The sequence below is a fragment of the Protomyctophum parallelum genome (assembly GCF_964188405.1).
Source record: "Protomyctophum parallelum genome assembly, chromosome: 5".
NCBI classification, from domain to species: Eukaryota; Metazoa; Chordata; class Actinopteri; order Myctophiformes; family Myctophidae; genus Protomyctophum; species Protomyctophum parallelum.
In genome coordinates this window covers 44826273-44847898 of record NC_139702.1, presented here as the reverse complement: position 1 = coordinate 44847898, position 21626 = coordinate 44826273, and the positions used below count along the sequence as shown (strand labels likewise).

Below are 21626 nucleotides of genomic sequence, written 5' to 3'. Positions count from 1 at the left end.
CTGGACGGGACACACAAGGCATTGTGGGTATTGTAGTTAGAATTAGAGGTGGTAGATGAGGAACTGGAACCTGGAGAAAAACCCGACGTGGTCTTGGACCTCCTCAAACCTCATACCCCCTGGACGGGATGGACAAAGAATTTTAGGAATGTTTTAGGAATGTTTTGGCATTTTTTTAAACTAGACCTGTGACCGTCGGGCACCAGCCTACTTGGGAACCATGCAAGTTGGGAACAATGGATATCGGGAATGCATGTTTATGCAATAGCCGTTATATCCATTGTCATAGCACCCATTTTAACCTTTTCTGGTGGTTCTGGACAACCGAGTATGTGTCCGACTCATGGCCGGGCACTGCACTCCCGGGTGGTGGTGTGGAACGCGTGTGTGTCGAATTTGGTCGGTGGTGCGAGTTACGTTTATTATTACAGACGTACTAACAGGATACAGCAGGGAGAAGTGAAATGTGAAGTGATGACAAACAGATGAGCAGCTTATGTTAAACTAGAACTACTTTAAATAACTCATGAAAGATTTCTGTGTACTTACGACTATAGGGCAGTGATTCTTAACCCTTCCAAGGCGCATTTCTAAATATTATTAGAACACGTAGCTACATGTTTAAGCATTTATTTCATATTTACAGACATTAATTTCAGAAAAGTATTATAGTCTGACTGTGGTTTTCAACCCTTTTCACATCAAGGCATTTGAGCCACGGTGGTGAGATTTAGGCCTCTTTTACACGGCGACCATCTCCAGATAAAACGTCAAAGTCCCGTTGCGTTCTCATTGTTTATTGAGGCTTTACACGAGAACGCACACTTTAAGAAAACGCTATAACGACGCTATAGGTGGCGGTAACCGGCTGCCAAATAGACCAGTCACCCACGTACAAAAACTAAAACTAAAGGAGCCCATGTTAAGTTTTCGTTGGATTTTGTCTTAACGTTGGTCATAATTCTTTACATTCTCTAATTCTTGTAAATTAATTAGTGCAGATGTCTAACAATACTGTATAAACACTTGAACATCCGCCTTGCTTAATTTACATTGCTATTGTCATTTTGATCAACGTTTGCCTGATATCTGATGCCTCCTTCTATAATGTTATGAACATCAATACCGCATGGAATTGTTCTTTACAGTTGAGGTCTTTACAGTCTCGTTTTACTGTGATCGTTATTCATCACGATAAACGATAATGACAATTATCTCCTACTTTACGCCCTCATAGTTAAATGGACATTTAACTGTTATTTGTACAGAGAATACACTGACCTTAGATGGTTCTTCTGGACCAGATCCACTTGATCTGTCTGTCTGTCTGTCTGTCTGTCTGTCTGTCTGTCTGTCTGTCTGTCTGTCTGTCTGTCTGTCTGTCTGTCTGTCTGTCTGTCTGTCTGTCTGTAAAATAATGATCTCTCTTCAATCAGTGAGAACAACATGGTAAGAAGGAGGCGCTTGTGTGTGTGTGTGTGTGTGTGTGTGTGTGTGTGTGTGTGTGTGTGTGTGTGTGTGTGTGTGTGTGTGTGTGTGTGTGTGTGTGCGTGTGCGTGTGTGTGTGTGTGTGGATCTTATAAGTCATGCAGGGCAACAGACACCTCTTTGTGTGCAACGGAACACACACACACACACACACACACACCTGACCCCTGATAGTATCAAAGTGTGACCAATACATTCTTCTGGAACACTTCTGTCTGCTTCTCACAGAATCACGTGAGTGTCAAAAATAGGATAATTTTGGGTGTAAATAATTTAGTTTTATATAAACGATGTGGTCGATGTTGACAATGTGTACAAAGAAGCTAACACACACCAAAGTCCTTATGTAGTGGTGCCGGCCCACAGGAGAGAACCGCAGAGTGGAATCCTGAAAAAACAAGAAGGTGGTCGCACACGCCAATAGAGGGTATGCGTGTAGCCTCAGTACCAGGCTTTCCTTTTTGTTGGTGCAAAAATTGAAAGCCTGGAGGAACGCATTGGCCGCTCTGGTCTAAAAGTGGGAGTCAACCCTTCCGGGTGGGCGTCGCTCCAAATGATGTGACGTAGCGCTGCACTAGGGGGGCCGGGGGTGACGGACAGATCGATGAGATCCAATCAGGGCGTGCGCAAATCTCGAGCCGCGACCCGCCCCTCTAGACCAGAAACCTAACACGTTAGCTCAGGCTAGTATGCGTGTGACATCATCACCAAACCCGGAAGTTATGCAGGAATGCCTACCGAGTGGCAAAAAACTACTTTCTGGCCTTGACATCCCATACATCCAAACAGAAAAGTCCTTTCTGATTGCATTAAACAACGTTAAACAATGTTAAACTCACTTTGCATGTTGCTTTGCCACTCGATGTACCATTCACTTTAAGCATGCGCATACCCTCAATAACCAGAGTTTAATTTTATTTTAGAGCCAATATTTTATTAGGACGCAGCAGGTAAGACAAATGAATCCAACGTTTCGGCGGTTAAGCCTTCATCAGGGAATACAGAGCACACTTAAATATGGTGCCAGAGAGTCATGCAACCAATCAGAAGGGGTTAGGGGAACACGGGTTAACCCATTTTGATCTGAGATCAGATTTAAAAAATGTCTTCTACATCCTGACAGTTTTCTGAAAAAGCTATGTTTCTATGTCAGTTGTTCTTCGATTTTTCAAAAATAGCAGACCTAAGCTCGTAGCGCGCCACTCGGTGGCGAGCTATGAGCTTGTAGATCTGCTATTTTTCGCAGGCCCCGCAGCTCGTAGGGCCCCACAGCTCGAAGGGCCCAACCTTCTTAGAGTGTTTCAACCCTCAACCACTACACTCTCCAGTTGGCTGGTTGCGCAGTGGGTGGCCAAATCACTATGCCCCTCTCCTCCAGGCTTCCAGCTATAGACGAATCCGCAGAGGGGCGCCCTGGGCGCAGACAGCTACCAGCTACAGCATCAGCCTCACCCGGCCAACAGGCCAGGGCACTGCATCCATGGAGCAGTTACCTGATACTGGCCAGGTACACCAGCGCCGGCCACGTACTCCAGCCCATTGTCCTTTCTCTCATGCCAGAGCCAACAGGACGCTCTCTCTGCCTTGTGTGTTCTTGGGGGATTGGAGGCACTGAAAGGTCTCTATAGGACTTTGGTTTTCTTCCTGCCTATAGTGTCCTCCTATATATGTCTCACCAGACTGTTTGTCTGTGCAGTGTGCAACTGGATTTGAGTCACAACTGCACTTTGACCACATTTACACACCAAATCTCTTCGCAAAAAACATTGTGAGCTTGTAGATCTGCTATTACTTTTTTTCTTCTTTTTCTTTTGCTAATGTTGCCCCCCCTAGAATCCGTACAGTGGGGTTTGGTGTGTTTAATTAGTTTAGATTTGAGCCAAAGTGCAGGGCAGCGTGTTCCTGCCGCTTGACCCCATGACCGTTAAGACGTCTATTTGTAGCAACAGCCATGATACACATTGGATCCTCACAGCCTCACCGAGAGGCACCGTGACATTTCACTGAGACCCAGGCCCCGGAACGCTACAACGATATACGAGAGAGAGAGAGAGAGATCCGCAGTGAATGCACTGGGAGGGGGAGAGGGGGGACAGACCTGACCACAACATTGGAGACACAGACAGACACTGACTGAGAGACAGTCACACTGCAGGTGGACAGGTCCTCCGTAAAACTGCACTAAGAGACAGACAGACAGACAGACAGACAGACAGACAGACAGACAGACAGACAGGATGAGGAGCAGAAGTAACTCTGGAGTTAAACTCGACAATTATGCACGCAACGTCCAGAAGACCATCCTCCAGCACCAGGTATGGAGAGAGAACGCACACACGCATGAACGCATGCACAGTTTATCACCATTTCTACTGTACAACTAAACCTACTAATTGTAGGTGTGTGTGTGTCATCTTCAACTCTTCTCTACTCAGGCTTCTGTGCTTCACCCCAGTTGCTTTATTCAGTGTTTAGATGATATTTGATATTCATTGGATCAGACACGCCCCCTGTAGGCCTTCCTCCTCTCCTCCTTCCTGTCCTCCTTGAAAGAGGACAGGAAGCGAAGACCGTACGGTGAACTCCATGTTGCTCCCTGGAAGGAAAGAAACATGCGCAATGGGCTATATGCAGCCAACACTTCCGCATTCAGCTTCCTTGGTCTCAATTGTTTCTTTCCTTCCAGGGAGCAACATGGAGTCCACCGTCTTCACTTCCCGTCCTCTTTCAATAGTCCTTGTTTTCCTCTTACCTGTCAGCTCCATCTTCAGCATCCTTCTCCTAATATGTATCCTCTTCTACCAATACTCTTCTACTGATACTACTGTATGATGAAAAATGTTCGTCAACTACCTTTTTTTCATGTCGAAAACTAAATGGAAACTAAATGAAAACTAAGCTATCATGACTTAAACTAAGACTAAATATATTGACAATTAAGTCAGCAAATAAAAACTAGACTAAAATGTTAGGAATAGGAAGTGACTATAGTGGACAAGAGATCCAAGTCATTTTGAATATAGTTTATTTGACAGAAATGTAAAACAGCAACAGATAGTCAAACACGTCATGGTCTAAAAGGGTTAGAACAAAAAAAAAGGCACACTTGTTATAATTTGGGCCCTATAAATGGAATTAGCTCATTGACTTATGCGCCTTTTTATGGAAACTAAACTAATTAACTCTAATGAACTATAAGCTGACAGACTTGTTAGACATTTAGTGGTCATGCAGGTTTAAGGGTTTTGGAATTGGACTTAAACATGATTGTTGTGTCATGCACCGAAAAATAGCTGATCTATGAGCTGTGACATGTTGTGAGCTTGTAGATATTTTGGTATTTGGCAAATGTAATGGCATGAATGTAGTAAAAATGCCTCTCGACCTCATAATCTCTGTTCAGGGCTCTACCCAGGTTGGCAGAGGGAGTGTAGCACCCAGAATGATTACAGCTTAGTCTGTCATAAAATGTACAGTAATACAAACAAACCTGTGTGCGTGTGCGTGTGCGTGTGCGTGTGCGTGTGCGCCTGCCATTAGGACCCGGTGACCGGTCTGCTCCCGGGCTGTGAAGACAGTCCTCATGCCTGGGTCCGGGACAACGTCTACTGCATCCTGTCCGTGTGGGGTCTGAGCCTGGCCTACCGCAAGAACGCTGACCGTGATGAAGACAAGGCCAAGGCCTACGAGCTAGAACAGGTAACATGTCACCATCATCACTTTGTGAGTGCCATGTTTGTCATGTGTTTATGAGGTGACAGTACTTCATTAGAGCCCTTGGTGTGGTTGTTATGTCATGTGTTTATGAGGTGACAGTACTTCATTAGAGCCCTTGGTGTGCTTGTTATGTCATGTGTGTATGAGATGACAGTACTTCATTAGAGCCCTTGGTGTGGTTGTTATGTCATGTGTGTATGAGGTGACAGTACTTCATTAGAGCCCTTGGTGTGCTTGTTATGTCATGTTTTTATGAGGTGACAGTACCTCATTAGACCCCTTGGTGTGGTTGTTATGTCATGTGTTTATGAGGTGACAGTACTTCATTAGACCCCTTGGTGTGGTTGTTATGTCATGTGTTTATGAGGTGACAGTACTTCATTAGACCCCTTGGTGTGGCCGTTATGTCATGTGTTTATGAGGTGACAGTACTTCATTAGACCCCTTGGTGTGGTCGTTATGTCATGTGTTTATGAGGTGACAGTACTTCATTAGACCCCTTGGTGTGGTTGTTATGTCATGTGTTTATGAGGTGACAGTACTTCATTAGACCCCTTGGTGTGGTTGTTATGTCATGTGTTTATGAGGTGACAGTACCTCATTAGTATTGGTATTTTCACGAATAGTAAGCCTGCTGTTTCTATTAGCTTGATTCACCATCGATGATGTCACTGGTGGAGGGGTTTCTGAACTGCCCACAGCCCTCCTATGACACCCAGACCGAGTAGGAAAGAAATGGTGGTATTTTATCATGAATGGGAAAAAAAAGTGGAATGTCCGCACACGATTGTGTATTTTATCATGAACATTAGTGAGGACTATATGAAGAGGTTGAAAAGTGGTGAAGTGGTCCTTTAACTACAATTTACAATTTAGGCACTTAGCAGACACTCCTAATCCAGAGCTATTTACAATAAGCAAAAACTAAAAGCATGGCATAGAAAGTAATTATCATGAAACATGCGTAAGCTAAGAGTGTAACAGTGGAATATCTATATAATGAAATTATACATATATATATACTATACTATAAAGTGCTATATGACTACATACAATGCAAAGTTCTATCTAAGGGGCTAGGGTAAGTGCTACGGGCCATGATGGAGTCTGGAGATGTGGGTTTTCAGACTACGGCGGAAGATTGGGAGTGAGGCTGCAGTTCTGATTGTAATGGGAAGTGCATTCCATAGTTTCGCTTGAGGAAACACATCGACTCACTGGCCTTGGAACGTCTCGGGATCCCCCAGGAGGAAGTCACTAATGTTTCCCTGGCTGGAGAGGGAAGTCTGGAGCTCTCTGGTGAAGCTGTTGCCCCCGCGACCCAACTATGGATAAGCGGTTGAAGATGGATGGATGGATGGTTTACTCAGCTGCTGTTGGTAGCCTACTAGTCATGGCTGCCAGTTCCCACCTGATGTTGTGTGGGAGCTCTGACTGCTCCAGACGGTACTGAATAACTGCTAGCTTACATAACGTCTTAAGGCTATAGGACTCAAGTCTAAGACATACAGGTCATCACATGTTTTGTCTCCTCCAAAGAGGATGACACGATCTCCCACCATGCAACAGCACATCATAGACGTCGGAGACGGGCCTTTCCCCTTGGGCTCAACCTTCTTCCAGGAGGAGGTCTCTGGAATTAATTTCCACATGTCATTTAAGGACTGGTATGGTTTTCAGCCACCAACTCTCCATTGTAGGTAAATGCTGAATGATCCCTTCGTCCTCGACGTGCTCATTGGCTGTTTCGAATCGTATAGACAGGTGTGTCCAGCCACTCGTTGGTCTCTGTGTCAAACACTCTGATGGTGTAGTCGAACTGACCCTTCTCGTAGCCCCCACTGTAGCCCCCAAATACAAACATCATAGTCCCAATATGTGTGGCAGAGTGATGGTATGAAGCAGGTGAACGGGTTCCTCTGGTGTTAATTAAAGACCAGACCATTGTGGTGGTATCCAACTTATAGATATCATTAGTACATTCAGTCCGGTTAATTCCTCCATGAATATACATGACATTCCCCAAGACACAGGCTGAGTGGGAGTACCTCCCCTCTGGAACAGTCCCAGAAACCTGTGGTTGGGACCATCTGTGGTTGTCGACATCAAAGGCATGAAGCCCATTGCAGTAAGGAGACCCTCCCCAGAGGTAGACAGTGTCTTCAATCAGCACAGCTGTGTGGTCCCGGCGCCTCAAGGTGATGTCAATGTGTTGAAGACGTACACAACAATCTGATCCTCGTCGTCCCACCGGTCACCTCCAAAGGAGTCCACACAGTGTCTCACTGTCACAGCCATTTGATTGGCAGTGATGGGCAAGCTACTTGGAAAATGTAGTAAGCTACACTACCAGTTACTCTCTATTAAATATAGCTCAACTACAACAAAGCTATCCCCAGATAATTGTAGCAAGCTACACTATAAGCTACATGGCAAAAGTAGCTAGCTACATGGACACTACTTTTTTTTTTAAATATTTTTTATCAACTTAATGATCAAGTTTCCACCGAACAAATAGCCTATAGGCAGGAAAAAATGCTGAGTTTGATTTTTTATTAAAAAACAAACAGGAAACAAGCACTGTCTGGCTTTTGGTGTCAACTTTTTCACATTTACTTGTATTAATGTACCTTGCGGTGTCAGGAGCCGGCTGATTCATGTGTTCAGTGTTGGGAAAGTTATTTTTTTTTATTAACTATAGTTCAGTTCACAGTTAATTTTTTTTAAAGGAACTAATTCAGTTCATAATTCAACGTTTTGAACTAAAGTTCATGGTTCCAAAAAATTACCGATTTTAGTTGTTATTTTATTTTAATTATTATTGCCACAGCCTAGCCATTTGCACACCAGCTGAGAGACATAATTTAGACTAGAGAATGCTAGTCTCTCAAGACAGACTGTTGCCTCGATAGGCACTGTTTTACCGAATATTTGAGGATGGGATACTCAGAGAATGCTGACAGGCACTTAAATGAGATGTTAATGTCCTGTAGGTAGACTTAGAAATAAAACTAGTGTTGACTAATCAATACAAGTGGCTCTTATTTTGATGGGGCAGTTTCTGCACAAGAAGTCAGTTTGACTTGTAAACAAGCTACGATGAATGAGCTGTCAAAGTACTATAGTCACTAAACCACGTTAGCGATCAAATTTACAATATGAAAACTTTCACTTAGACAATAATGTAGGTTACACACGCTGGAATTAAACATGGAACCTGCAGGCAGCATTAGGTGAGTAATGAATTGTGTTGTGCTAGAGATAAAAGGACAGCTGCTGCGTGGGATCCTCTTGCTGCTTAACAACATAACTGTGTCAGACTCTTCTTATCTAAACCAACCAATCATGTTTTTTTTTCCAGGGATTTCTTTCCCCCACAAAACTTTATTTAAAGGTATATTCAGTGATTTTATTCAAAAAACCTTAGGTTTCGTTTTTGGCTGTGGGACCCAGCCTTTCGTCCAATCAGGATAGAGAGTCAAAAACGAAACCTAAGGTTTTTTGACCCCCAGGGGTTAACTGGGGACAGGGAGGAACTCCTTATATGGTCAGCACACTCTATAGTAGGGAGGATTATCACAACAAAACAAAAAAATAAGTGCTATTTGAATTAAGTGAAATCACTGAATATACCTTTAACAGTCAATTTGTAACGTATAGCTTTTGTTGAAAGCTACATCACTACTTGGGTCTAAAAATAGCTACACTACAAAAAACGCTACTTGGTTCAAAAGGAGTGAAGCTACCATCAAGCTACTGATAAATGTAGTTAAGCTATGTAGCTTCGCTACTTGTAGCTAGCTACTGCCCAACACTGTTGATTGGCTGTCACTGGTCCTCTCAGACGCACCGCCCAGCACAACATTACTCACAACAGCTATGATGACTAAAAACTGATACTAAATATACTGACAATTTCGTCAACAAATAAAAACTGGACTAAAATGCTAGGAAGGGACTAGTGGACAAGAGATCCAGTCATTTTACAATTAGTTGCATGCTGAAAATAGCCGATCTACAAGCTCACAACGCGTTGCAGCGCGACGCGTTATGAGCTTGTAGATCGGCTATTTTCAGCAAGTGAAAAAAACTGTCGATGGCATCAAGGCTCTCCATTTTGTTCGACTAAATCACCTTTGGATTTAGTCGACAAAAATCTTATAATATTTAGTCGACTAAAACTAGAAAACATTCCAGGTGACTAAATGAAAATGTTTCAATAGACTATGACTAAAACAAAAATAGAAATTGAATTGCTGCCAAAAACAACACTGCTTGGAAGCTCTGGTGGCCGACGAACGGCAGGGTTCCGAATTGATGCGACCCCCCATCCATGAGCAGGTTGTTTGGAGATGTGAATACATAGGGAAGTCCTGAAGTGCATGGCCAAGAGAGAATCTAATAATTCCATATCACATTTGTGCATTTGATTTCTCTCTCTCTCTCGTTAAAAACTTGCAAAAAACACACAAAAGCATCAAAAGTATAGCAGATCGGCAAGCTCAAAACGTGGTGCGAAGCGACGCATTTTGAGCTTGTAGATCTGCAAATTCTTATGCTTTTGAATTCAAATCCTGAAAGGTTTTGGACATGTGAGGTTTCCACCCGACAGAGACGACATAGCCTATACTGACAAGAGCGTCACACAAAAGTATATAGTGGAAATAGCAGATCTACAAGCTCTCACAATTGTGACGGCTATATTTTCACTATTTTAAAATGTTTTGCGTGCGTGCGTGCGTGCGTGCGTGCGTGCGTGAGTGTGTGCGTGAGTGTCTAAATGCCAAGGGCCACAAGTCTTGGTTTCGGATTTCAGCCAAACGAGCCATGAATGTCAGGACCACCCCCCCCCCCCTCTCTCTCTCTCTCTCTGCCTCTGCATTTAGCTATTTCGGGGTCACACAAACAAACCCCCCACACAAACAAACCCTCCACTTGCTGGGACTCCACAATCTGGGACCACCGCTGCAATATCATACTTTGTGTATCAGAGAAGAGCATATCTTCATTGACACCATCATGATGACGTAAAGGGGCAAAATGCTGTATATTGCTTGCATTGTGTAACCCTGAGGGTTCATCGCCATATAGCCTATGCTGGCTCGTGGTCGGCATTTTGCCACAGACATACTGTACAAATGGAGAGATGAGTACACAAGTACACTCTCAGAGTTATCGGGGGTACACTCTCAGAGTTATCGGGGGTACACTCTCAGAGTTATCGGGGGTCCTTGAAAATGCAACATTGGATAACTGCTGTCCTACAGTGGACACCTAACAGTGTCACAGTAAACTGGAGACTTGACATCCAGTAACTGGGTCTTAGGATCAAACTAAGAACATTACAATGATGTGCAAAAACTATAGAATTTGCCACGGACACATTTGTCCGTGCACTGACTGCATGCTGACCACTTGATGACCACTTGCTAACCCATCATTTTGGGATACTCTTTTTCTCTCCATGTGTAAAGCCCAGACCACACCCGTATAGGGACTCCTTGGGACAAAAAACGTGCCACACCAATGCAACTCATCACAACTCAATGATAGTTGACACCTATTGGTGCTGTTATCTATTGATCGCCGGTTGAGTTTAGTGACACCTATTGGTGCTGTTATCTATTGATCGCCGGTTGAGTTTAGTGACACCTATTGGTGCTGTTATCTATTGATCGCCGGTTGAGTTTAGTAACACCTATTGGTGCTGTTATCTATTGATCACCGCAATGCATGTTACATAAAAGCACACGTCTTATAATCTGATCTAACTATAGTGAGCCTCCCCCCTGGGGCTTTTTGTGTTATAACTCTTTAGCATGAACTTTAACAAACCTGCTAACAAAGTATTCAATCAATCAATCTCTGCTCTCTATCAATATAAATGAATGGCAATATATTCTTTGAATATGAAGTAAAATGAACTTGATTGATCTTTATTTCCCTTTTGCCCTTTTCTTCCTCTCTTTAATATCTCTCTCTCTCTCTCTCTCTCTCTCTCTCTCTCTCTCTCTAGAGTGTAGTGAAGCTGATGAGAGGGTTGTTACAGTGCATGATGCGCCAGGTACAGTATGACCCAGTATCTATTATGACATCACACAATCTAATGAGTATACCGTAAGTACAGTAAGTACTGGCTGAGAACCAGGGGGGAGATGGTTTGCGTTACCAGACTGTTGCCTCTCGCAATTCCAAATGCTTCCATCATACAGTCTGGAGCAACGGAAGAGCCGTCATGAGTCAAATATAAAGCAGTAGTGGAGCCTCCTCCCCACTTCCGTTTCATCTTTACAATCGTGGACATTTATCCTAATATAAATAGAAATAATCTAAGCATATATAGCTTGTTGCTTAGCAGAAAAGTAAATAAAAAATAAATAGCTCTAAAGATATTTTAAAATATATTTTCGTGAACGGAAATGGCAGCTTCCTTATTCGGATTTCGGGAGGTGTAGTTCCAGACTCTATATAGCATTTGGAGATAGTTGTCTGGCTACGCGAGATACAGCAGGGGTAACACAACACCTACCATCAGCTCCCAGTACTTAACACATATTTTATTAAACTTTATTACAGGCTCATGGCCCACTAGGTAAGACGATATATCACATATCACAAAGATAAAAATAAAAACAAATACCTCTCTACACTTCACCCACATAGTGCAGTAAGCTCTAAACAGGTTAAGGAGCATTCAGTCATTTGGGTGATTCAGAACACACACGCTCTACAGTGGGGAGTGGACACACACACACACACACAAACACACACACACACACACACACACACACACACACACACACACACACACACACACACACACACACACACACGTGCGCGCGACAGGCCAACAGCACGCACACCAAGGCCCGCCCCCGCTCGATCATGATTGGCGGAAGGCCCCTCTCTATCATGATTGGATGAAGGCTGGGCCACCTAGACAAAAACGAAAGGTTATTTTTACCCCCAGGGGTTAACGGGGACAGGGAGGAACTGTGTATAAGGTCAGCACACTCTATAGTATAGGGAGGATTATCACAACAAAACAAAAAAAGAATTTTCCGAACCAACATTTGCTTGAACATAGAAGTTATACCATGCATGCCGTGGTACTCAACATTGTGAATGTTTGTTTACTATATGAAATGATCCTCTCCTCTCCTCTCCTCTCCTCTCCTCTCCTCTCCTCTCCTCTCCTCTCCTCTCCTCTCCTCTCCTCTCCTCTCCTCTCCTCTCCTCTCCTCTCCTCTCCTCTCCTCTCCTCTCCTCTCCTCTCCTCTCCTCTCCTCTCCTCTCCTCTCCTCTCCTCTCCCCTCCCCTCCCCTCCCCTCCCCTCCCCTCCCCTCCAGGTGGATAAGATAGAGAAGTTTAAGTACAGTAAGAGTGTGTCAGACTGCCTCCATGCTAAGTACAGCTCCAGGACGTGTGGGGTGGTGGTGGGGGACACGGAGTGGGGTCACCTCCAGGTGGACGCCACCTCCATCTTCCTGCTGTTCCTGGCCCAGATGACGGCCTCCGGTCAGACACGCAGCCTCTGCTCCTCCGCATCAAACATTTCACATAACTGAAATAATTATGACTAGAACTAACTAAATGACATTTTATGTAAACATTTATGTCTCTCTTCCTCCCTGCTCTGTCTGTCTGTCTGTCTGTCTGTCTGTCTGTCTGCAGGTCTCCATATTGTCTACACCAAAGACGAGGTGGACATGATTCAGAATCTGCTCTTTTACGTCGAGGTGGCTTACAAAGTGGCTGTGAGTGACCTCTGACCTTTACATAATGATGGGTAGGTGGGTGGGTGGATGGAAGGGTGGGTGGATGGATGGATGGATGGGTGGGTGGGTGGATATAGGCAAATATGAAAATATAAATATAGGCTACAATATTCTACATTCTCTAATTGTGAAAATTGTGAATTAATGCAGTTGTTTAACTATAATTTAACTCTTGAGAGTGTACAATGAAACCAAATGGACCCGTGATCAATTTGGTTTAATTTTACACTCTCAGGAGTTGTAGATAAGGGTCCATTTGGTTACCAACTCTCCATCATTTAGCTGCATGGGGACCACCTGGAACCCCCTCAAGGACCACTGGTTTAAAACCTCTGCAGTGTAAGAGTGTTGTCTAAAACAGAATGTCTGCCTTTGTTCAGGACTTTGGGATGTGGGAGAGAGGAGATAAGACCAACCAGGGCATTCCTGAGCTCAATGTCAGCTCCATCGGCATGGCTAAGGTACGTTTAATTGCACACACACATGTCCACTTTTGACAAATATGTCTTAAGTTGATCTGGCCTCCATCAGACTCTCTCTCTGATTCATCCAGGGACGTCCGTCTTAGTGGGCAGAATTTATGTTGGTTGAAATCAGGTGATATTCTGGGCCAGATCTGACTAGTGTTGGTTTGACTTGATCTGGCCCCAATAGAGACGTCACTAATTCGTCCAGGTCCTGACCATTAAAGGAGAATTCCATACTAGAAGGCTTTCTTACCTTTATTTGTAGTTGTTACGTCCCCACCAAAGAGGTCCAGCACATTATTGGCTATTTCCCCTACCATAAGCCCTCAATCAATTGCATTGAATTGAATTAGCCTATTTCCATCGCTCAAAAATCTTCATAATGTAAATGTGTGCCCAAGCGGCACACTTTACTACTTATTTCGATGGAAATAAGCGAATTAATAAGCGAAAGTCCGTTGCTCTCCCCTTGTCCCCCATATATGGGGACTAGGTTGGTGGAGGATGTGTATGTAGAGCCCAGGATCACATTAGATGATTGACACAGGGGTGAAAAATGGGTTACAAAATCGTGGGATAAAAATATATATTTAAAAAAGAAATAAGCGAATTAGCACAAAAACCTAACCCCCATTGAGGGCTTATGTTAGGGGAAATAGCCAATAATGCACTTTTGCACAAAATAACACCTGGACCTCTTTGGTGGGGACGTAACAACTACAAATAAAGGTAAGAAAGCCTTCTAGCATGGAATTCTCCTTTAATTGTTGGGAGGCTCAGGGCTGCCATAGAAAGGTTGATAGGCTCCTGTTAGGCCAGTATAGGGACCTACTGCTATGGGATGACAACAGGTGATAACAGCCCCTTATGGGATGATTTGTAGGTAGTTCTAGGTATCGGTGGTAGACACTTTGATATGCCCTGCTGTACAGTACATGACACATGTGAATTTGAGAAAATACACAAACCTTTAGTCACTATTTACTAATGATTAGTGAACCAATGAACCAACCAATGTTGTTCTATTCTATACTCCTGACATGCTACTGGTTATCATCATAAACTATCTTGCGTTCTCCAGGCAGCCCTGGAGGCTCTGGATGATCTGAACCTGTTTGGTGCAAACGGAGGTCCTGATTCTGTTGTCCATGCGCTGCACGATGACATCCAACACTGTCAGGTAAGCTGAGCTTAAACCCTTGACCCTAGACCAGGGGTGGCCACACTTTTTGGACTTGAGAGCTACTTTTAAAATGACCAGCTCAACAAGATCTACCCTGCACCGAAAACATAATACCATTGCTGAAAATGGCCTTGGAATAGCGGTGCTGGCATTACATTTAAAACAAATAAAATGCACTTGGAATTTGTGCACAGCAACACTCTTGAAAACAGTATTGCATTATGGGTTTGAGCTGACAGGCCCTTTTTTATGTCAGTCAATCAATCAAGTCAACTTAAATCAAGTGGCAGATGCCAAAAAGTGTTTTTAAATTTAAATTAAATATTCTTCAGGGGCATGCCATGTGATCTTATTTTTTTTTTCATATCATGGCTCTCCCTACGGTCGCGGCCCACCGAATATATGCCCGGTACGTCCTATGGCCAGTCCAGCCCTGGCGGTCACCAACATGTCCGCACAGGGAACAAACGTGTCCGTGGCAAAGACTTGGTCTTGTCTGTGGCACATTTTAGATGTTTTTACACACCATTATGATGTTCCATTTTTGATCATAAGACCTACTTACTGAATGTCAAGTCTCCAGGTTTTCTTCAGAATATATTTACTACGGCACGACCCCTCTCTCCTCGACTCCTGTCTCCTTGTCTCCTCAGTCGGTCATCAGCTCCATGCTTCCTAGGGCGTCGACCTCCAAGGAGCTGGACGCAGGCGTGCTGTCAATCATCTCTTACCCCGCCTTCGCCGTGGAGGACGTCAACATCATCAACATCACCAAGGAGGAGATCATCTCCAAGCTGCAGGTCAATATGGTCACTGACCCCATGGTCACTGGCTCCATATACTGACTCCTTATATGGTGACTGACTCCTTATATGGTGACTGACTCCTTATATGGTCACTGACTCCTTATATGGTCACTGACTCCTTATATGGTCACTGACTCCTTATATAGTCACTGACTCCTTATGGCCACTCATTCCTCATTATGGACACTATAAGTCCGCTCAAGCGTGTATTAGAATATCGCTATATCGCTATAGTCACTAGAATACAAATTGTTAGTACTAGTAGGACGCCTGAGGGCCCTGACATATGTTTGTCTGTCTGTCTGTCTGTCTGTCTGTCTGTCTGTCTGTCTGTCTGTCTGTCTGTCTGTCTGTCTGTCCATGCGTCTAGGGGAGGTACGGTTGTTGTCGTTTCCTAAGAGATGGACATTTGACCCCCAAAGAGGTAAGACCACTATAACATAAATACCCTATGTTTAATACAAATTAACACATGGGTGGGCCATGGACCACAGATTAGAAGGTGGGTGGTCCATGGACCACAGACTAGAGGGTGGGTGGGCCATGAGCCACAGACTAGAGGGTGGGTGGGCCATGGGCCACAGACTAGAGGGTGGGTGGGCCATGGGCCACAGACTAGAGGGTGGGTGGGCCATGGGCCACAGACTAGAGGGTGGGTGGGCCATGAGCCACAGACTAGAGGGTGGGTGGGCCATGGGCCACAGACTAGAGGGTGGGTGGGCCATGGGCCACAGACTAGAGGGTGGGTGGGCCATGGGCCACAGACTAGAGGGTGGGTGGGCCATGGGCCACTGACTAGAGGGTGGGTGGGCCATGGGCCACAGACTAGAGGGTGGGTGGGCCATGGGCCACAGACTAGAGGGTGGGTGGGCCATGGGCCACAGACTAGAGGGTGGGTGGGCCATGAGCCACAGACTAGAGGGTGGGTAGGCCACAGACTAGAGGGTGGGTGGGCCATGGGCCACAGACTAGAGGGTGGGTGGGCCATGAGCCACAGACTAGAGGGTGGGTGGGCCATGGGCCACAGACTAGAGGGTGGGTGGGCCATGGGCCACAGACTAGAGGGTGGGTGGGTGCAGACCCAGAGCCATAGAGTATAGAGTAGACAGAGTTGCGACATTGAGGGGCCAGAAAACAGCCTGGTCACCTGGTTCATGTACTCGCACGAGCCCCATAGACTCCAATGCATTCTGTAAACTTCTGGTTGTCCCCATTCAATAGAAGTCTATAAGACTGGCCCCATGAAGTGAACGGAGTTGTCTTAACTTTGTCTTACTCTATGGCTCTGGGAGTGGTTGGACCATAGATTATTATTATTACTTGCGTAAGCAGAGCGCGCAAGTACTAGTTTCGCCCGGGACTCGTATGCCCCGTCCCAGCATTTTCGATGCGTATGCACCGTCCCAGCAATTTTGATGCGTATGCACCGTCCCAGCAAATGACGTAATGAATACTTGTGCCTGATACAGCAGTGGTGCCAGATTACATTATGTATACATAGGAGCATTACCTTTAATCCTCCCGACACTAAAACATATCGTCATTACGTCACCACCATCGAAAACCATTGGTTTTATCAGGCACAGCTAGTCATTACGTAATTTGCTTTGACGGTGCATATACGCATCGAAAAAGCTGGGACGGTGCATACGCATCGAAAAAGATGGGACGCGGCATACGCATCGAAAATGCTGGGACGGTGCATACAGCGCAAAGTAACCACAGTATACGGCTAATCAACTTACAAATTACATATACATAGTATATGTATAACTAGCTCTCAATGATTACGTAATAAAGATGTGGATTAAAGGACCAGATGCCAGAGTGTAATTGGTTTTCGATGGTGACGTAATGACGATATGTTTTAGTGTTGGGAGGATTAAAGGTAATGCTCCTATGTATACATGTATGTAATCTGGCACCACTGCTGTATCAGGCACAATTAGTCATTACGTAATTTGCTGGGACGGTGCATTCCATTCAGAAATGACAGAGAATATGATATAGGTGGGGGAGTGATGTTTGTTATAAAAGAAGATATTTCCATTAAAATAATTCAAAATGGAATCAGGATATTAGAAAGAGTAGAACACGTATGCATACATGTAAAAGATAAATATCTATATATCATTCTTATGTACAGATCACCTAAAACATTTCTCAAAAACTTGATAAAGTATCTATCCTCTTCGACTTCTTCCATTATGATACTAGGAGATTTAAATGATGAACAGTATAGTGAGAAAGATGGAAGTATAAAGACCTTCATGTCAAGATTGGTCTTTAAACAATTAATCACAAATCCAACTACAGATTACGGAAGTATTTTAGATCATGTGTATTTTAACAAAATAATGTGAAAATATTATTACAGAAATCGAAGTTAGAGACACCTATTACTCTGATCATGATTTAGTATTAATATCACTATAGATTAAGTCAATTTAAAACAATTGACAATTTACAATAAATAATTAAGTAATTATACTGTATACGTGATAACATATTTATTTCAGTTTATAAACCTTTTTTTTCATCGGATATCGATGATTTACTTTTCTTTGAGAAACTAAAAAGGGATCCAGAATAGTTCTAAATCGATAAAATTGTATTTATTTTATAGATAGAAACTTGTACCATACTTAATAATACTATTTTTTTACATGCATAAAGTAGGTAGGTAGCAAAATGTTAAACCTAATAATTCAACATTCCAAACGTTCCTTCACAGAGAAACTGAGATTTGACAGTTTGTAGCGGTCGAAAGTCCTACTTGCGCGCTCTGCTTGCGCACTAGTAGGCCATTTAAGGTTTATACTAGTGTGCAACAAGCAAGTATGCACTCGACAGAGTGCAGTTATTATTATTATTATTATTATTATTATTAACCCTTGCAGGACCCCAGTAGGATGTACTACGAGTCCAGTGAGCTGAAGCTGTTTGAGAACATCGAGTGTGAATGGCCTCTGTTCTGGACCTACCTCATTCTGGACGGCATCTTCAGCAACTGTCCTGAACAGGTGTGTGTGTGTGTGTGTGTGTGTGTGTGTGTGTGTGTGTGTGTGTGTGTGTGTGTGTGTGTGTGTGTGTGTGTGTGTGTGTGTGTGCGCGTGCGCGTGCACATGTTTGTGAGGGATAATGTATAGAATTCCCGACATTTGAGGAGGATTTTTTACTGGCGAGACATTAGGTTTATGGATCAACGCGTGCGTGTGTGCGTGTGTGCATGTTCAGGTGGCAGAATACCGTGAGGCGTTGGAGGCCATCATGATCAAAAAGGATGGAATCTACCTGTTACCACAACTCTACAGTGTTCCCCATGACAAGGTACCTGCCTGTCATCTCAGGGTTATATCTTGAATGTATTTATCTGATGTTTTATATTGTATGCACCAATATCCCAATGTGAATCTGTCACACTCTGAAATGGTCTATTTCTGGTTTTATCTTGACCGCCCGTGCCCGCCCGCAGGCATTTTAATACCGCATGCTCCGCCAACATTTAGCCTACGTTGGGACCCGTGGGTGCCGCAGGCTTCCGTTCCTGCTGCAGCCCTATGTTCTCACCGGCGGGGCTCCACTGGACGCGTGTGACGTGGGTCAAAAAACGAACCGGGGCAATTTTAAAGCAGTTACCGAACGCAACGCAACGCATCGTAGGCAGTGGAGCCACCTTTCATTGATTAAAAAGGAAACATTCCCAAACGAACCGGGGTGACTGCTTTAAAATTGCGTGCGTGCGTTCTCCAGGTGGATGAGGAGTATGCCAGCCCCCACACGGTGGAGAGGACTCCCCAGGGAAAGTGTCCTCTCATGTGGGGACAGTCGCTGTACATCCTGGGCTGCCTGCTGGCTGAGGTTAGACACACATCCTAGTACACAGTGGTTCCCAAAGTGGTGTCCGGGGACTCCCAGGTGTCCTCACTTTGGAGGTTTATTAATCAGTGGACAGATTCAAAATCAGATTCACCTTCTTAAGTGGACAAAAAAACAATATGTAAACAATGTTCTTCTCATGACTCAAGAATGTATTAATTTCTTTTTTAAATTCTGTGTTCTACAGTAGCCTATATGGATATTTCCAATATCTGCGTTGGGCTGTCCTAAGGAAGCCTCATATAAAATGTGGAGCTTTTATCTGCAAGTGCACTAAGCCACCGGACTAACAGAGGCTGTTTGCGTGTAATATTATTTGTAGGATATCTGCTCTAACCTGTCTGTCTGTCTGTCTGTCTGTCTGTCTGTCTGTCTGTCTGTCCGTCCGCCCGTCCGTCCGTCCATCCGTCTCTGCAGGGGCTCTTGGCTCCAGGAGAGATCGATCCTCTCAACAGGAGACTGTCCACAATCCCCAAAGAGTCTCCGGTCGTTCAAGGTGATCTAATCTTGTTTATTAACATTTTAAGCTTTTTCCCCATTTAGAGTTTGATGAAAACTGTTGCTATATATATATATACTGTATATAGAAACATCTTATCGCCTTGTTTTATCACTTTTTGTGTTTTTTTATATCTCCGTAAATAGGGATGCCCCGATCACGTTTTTTTTCTCCCGATCCGATTCCGATCATTTGATTTTGAGACATTCCCGATCCGATCTTTATATTTTTATATAACACTTATGCCATATCACAATAGTATAATATCCTAATGTATGTCACTCTAGTGTAATCTGTTGTGTTACCTTTCAATTATTGAAAGGCAAAATGTGACTATTATTTTTTATCAGAATGATAAAAATCATTGTGTCTTAAATATGCCATCATGCATAGCGGGGGTTTCATTTCCTTTGTTTCCGTCATAAGTGTCTTTCAGTGTGACTAGTCTTTGTTTGATGATCTCTGACTGGGACCAGAAGGAAAACAACTAGCATAAACACAACCGTTTTACAAATCTCATTGCTTATACAGGTACATCTTTCTTTGAGATTTACATTAGACAATAAAAAATCCGATCTTTTCTCCCCGACTCCGATCTTTTGAAAATCATGAGCTCCGTGCACCGCACAATTACTTCCGGTTCAACTAGACTGTGTGTGCGTGTGCGTGCATGCGTGTAGTGGCCATCATTGCAGAGACAGAGGAGATCAAACAGATGTTGTCACTTCATGACATCCCGTCACAGACCATGGAGGAGGTTCAGCCAATCAGAGTGCAGCCTGCCAGAGTCCTCAGTCACATCTACGCCAGACTGGGTATATGCATGCACGCACGCATGCACACACCATACAAAAATACAGACTAAACATCATTCATATGTTTGGTGCTCGCTTCGGGTTGGGCAGCGGTGAAGTAGCTTCCAGGGTTTTGAACAGGTACGGCTAGGGGGGAGGGCCTTTAGTCCCCTCCGGTGGACTCTTAGCATTCACCCAAATCACTGAATGCTCCTTTAAGTATTTGGTGCTCCAATGTAATCAGTTGTGATGTCTTATTAAATAAATTAAATGATAATTAAGTCAATACGTTTTGAGGAAAATATTGCCTGGAATGTGATGATGTATATGACGATGTACAATGATAAGAATGCCCCTCACTTCATTCATGCACGGGTGTGAATGAAGTGATTTTATTTATTTAAAGTGAAACATCCCTTTACCGTGCAGGTCGTAACCAGCGCCTGGGCCTAACGGGTCGGCCCTACCGACAGATCGGCATTCTGGGAACTTCCAAGTTCTACCTGGTGAGAGACACCATCTTCACCTTCACCCCTCAGGTATGACCTCATGACCTTTCACCTTTAACCCCATTTAGACCTGAGAACAGATTCTATAATGTCTACTAATATCCTGACAGTTTTCTGAAATGATTCTATATATGTGGTTCTCAAACTATTTATTGTCAAGGACCCTCAAAAATTATATGCAATTGGCTGCCGACCCCCATCTGAAAACAAGTTGTTCCAGAAGCAAAGATATTAGTTAAAATCCGTTCGCTGTGAAATAGATAGATATTCAAAGATTTGCGCCATATTTTCTACAAGTTCATAGCACGGCACTGGGTGCCACGCTTTGAGATTGTAGATCTGCTATTTCTCAACAACTAGTTTAAAATAGTTTAAAATAATGGTTAAAGTGGTTAAAAGCTATAAGGTGACACAGATGTGCGTCATCAGGTCTAAATGGGTTGCTGTGACCCACTTTGAAATAGAATCACATTGAGCATGCTGATGACTTTGGATCGGTAATTTGA

The 21626-nt window shown here is 43.8% G+C and overlaps 1 protein-coding gene across 1 annotated transcript in view; it reads left to right on the top strand.

Annotated features, from left to right (window-relative positions):
- Window positions 1-3512: 3512 nt before the first annotated feature.
- LOC310859001 (phosphorylase b kinase regulatory subunit alpha, skeletal muscle isoform-like) overlaps window positions 3513-21626 on the top strand; it is a 32272-nt gene continuing 14158 nt past the window's right edge. Inside the window, exons 1-15 of the mRNA XM_083765351.1 lie at window positions 3513-3803; window positions 5029-5187; window positions 11222-11269; window positions 12555-12723; window positions 12880-12962; window positions 13364-13444; window positions 14532-14630; window positions 15287-15433; window positions 15810-15863; window positions 18340-18462; window positions 18677-18769; window positions 19193-19300; window positions 19736-19814; window positions 20498-20632; window positions 21041-21150. Of these exons, the coding sequence (XP_083621477.1) occupies window positions 3726-3803; window positions 5029-5187; window positions 11222-11269; window positions 12555-12723; window positions 12880-12962; window positions 13364-13444; window positions 14532-14630; window positions 15287-15433; window positions 15810-15863; window positions 18340-18462; window positions 18677-18769; window positions 19193-19300; window positions 19736-19814; window positions 20498-20632; window positions 21041-21150 (1566 nt within the window). The 5' untranslated portion in view covers window positions 3513-3725. The remainder of the gene's footprint in view (window positions 3804-5028; window positions 5188-11221; window positions 11270-12554; window positions 12724-12879; window positions 12963-13363; window positions 13445-14531; window positions 14631-15286; window positions 15434-15809; window positions 15864-18339; window positions 18463-18676; window positions 18770-19192; window positions 19301-19735; window positions 19815-20497; window positions 20633-21040; window positions 21151-21626) is intronic.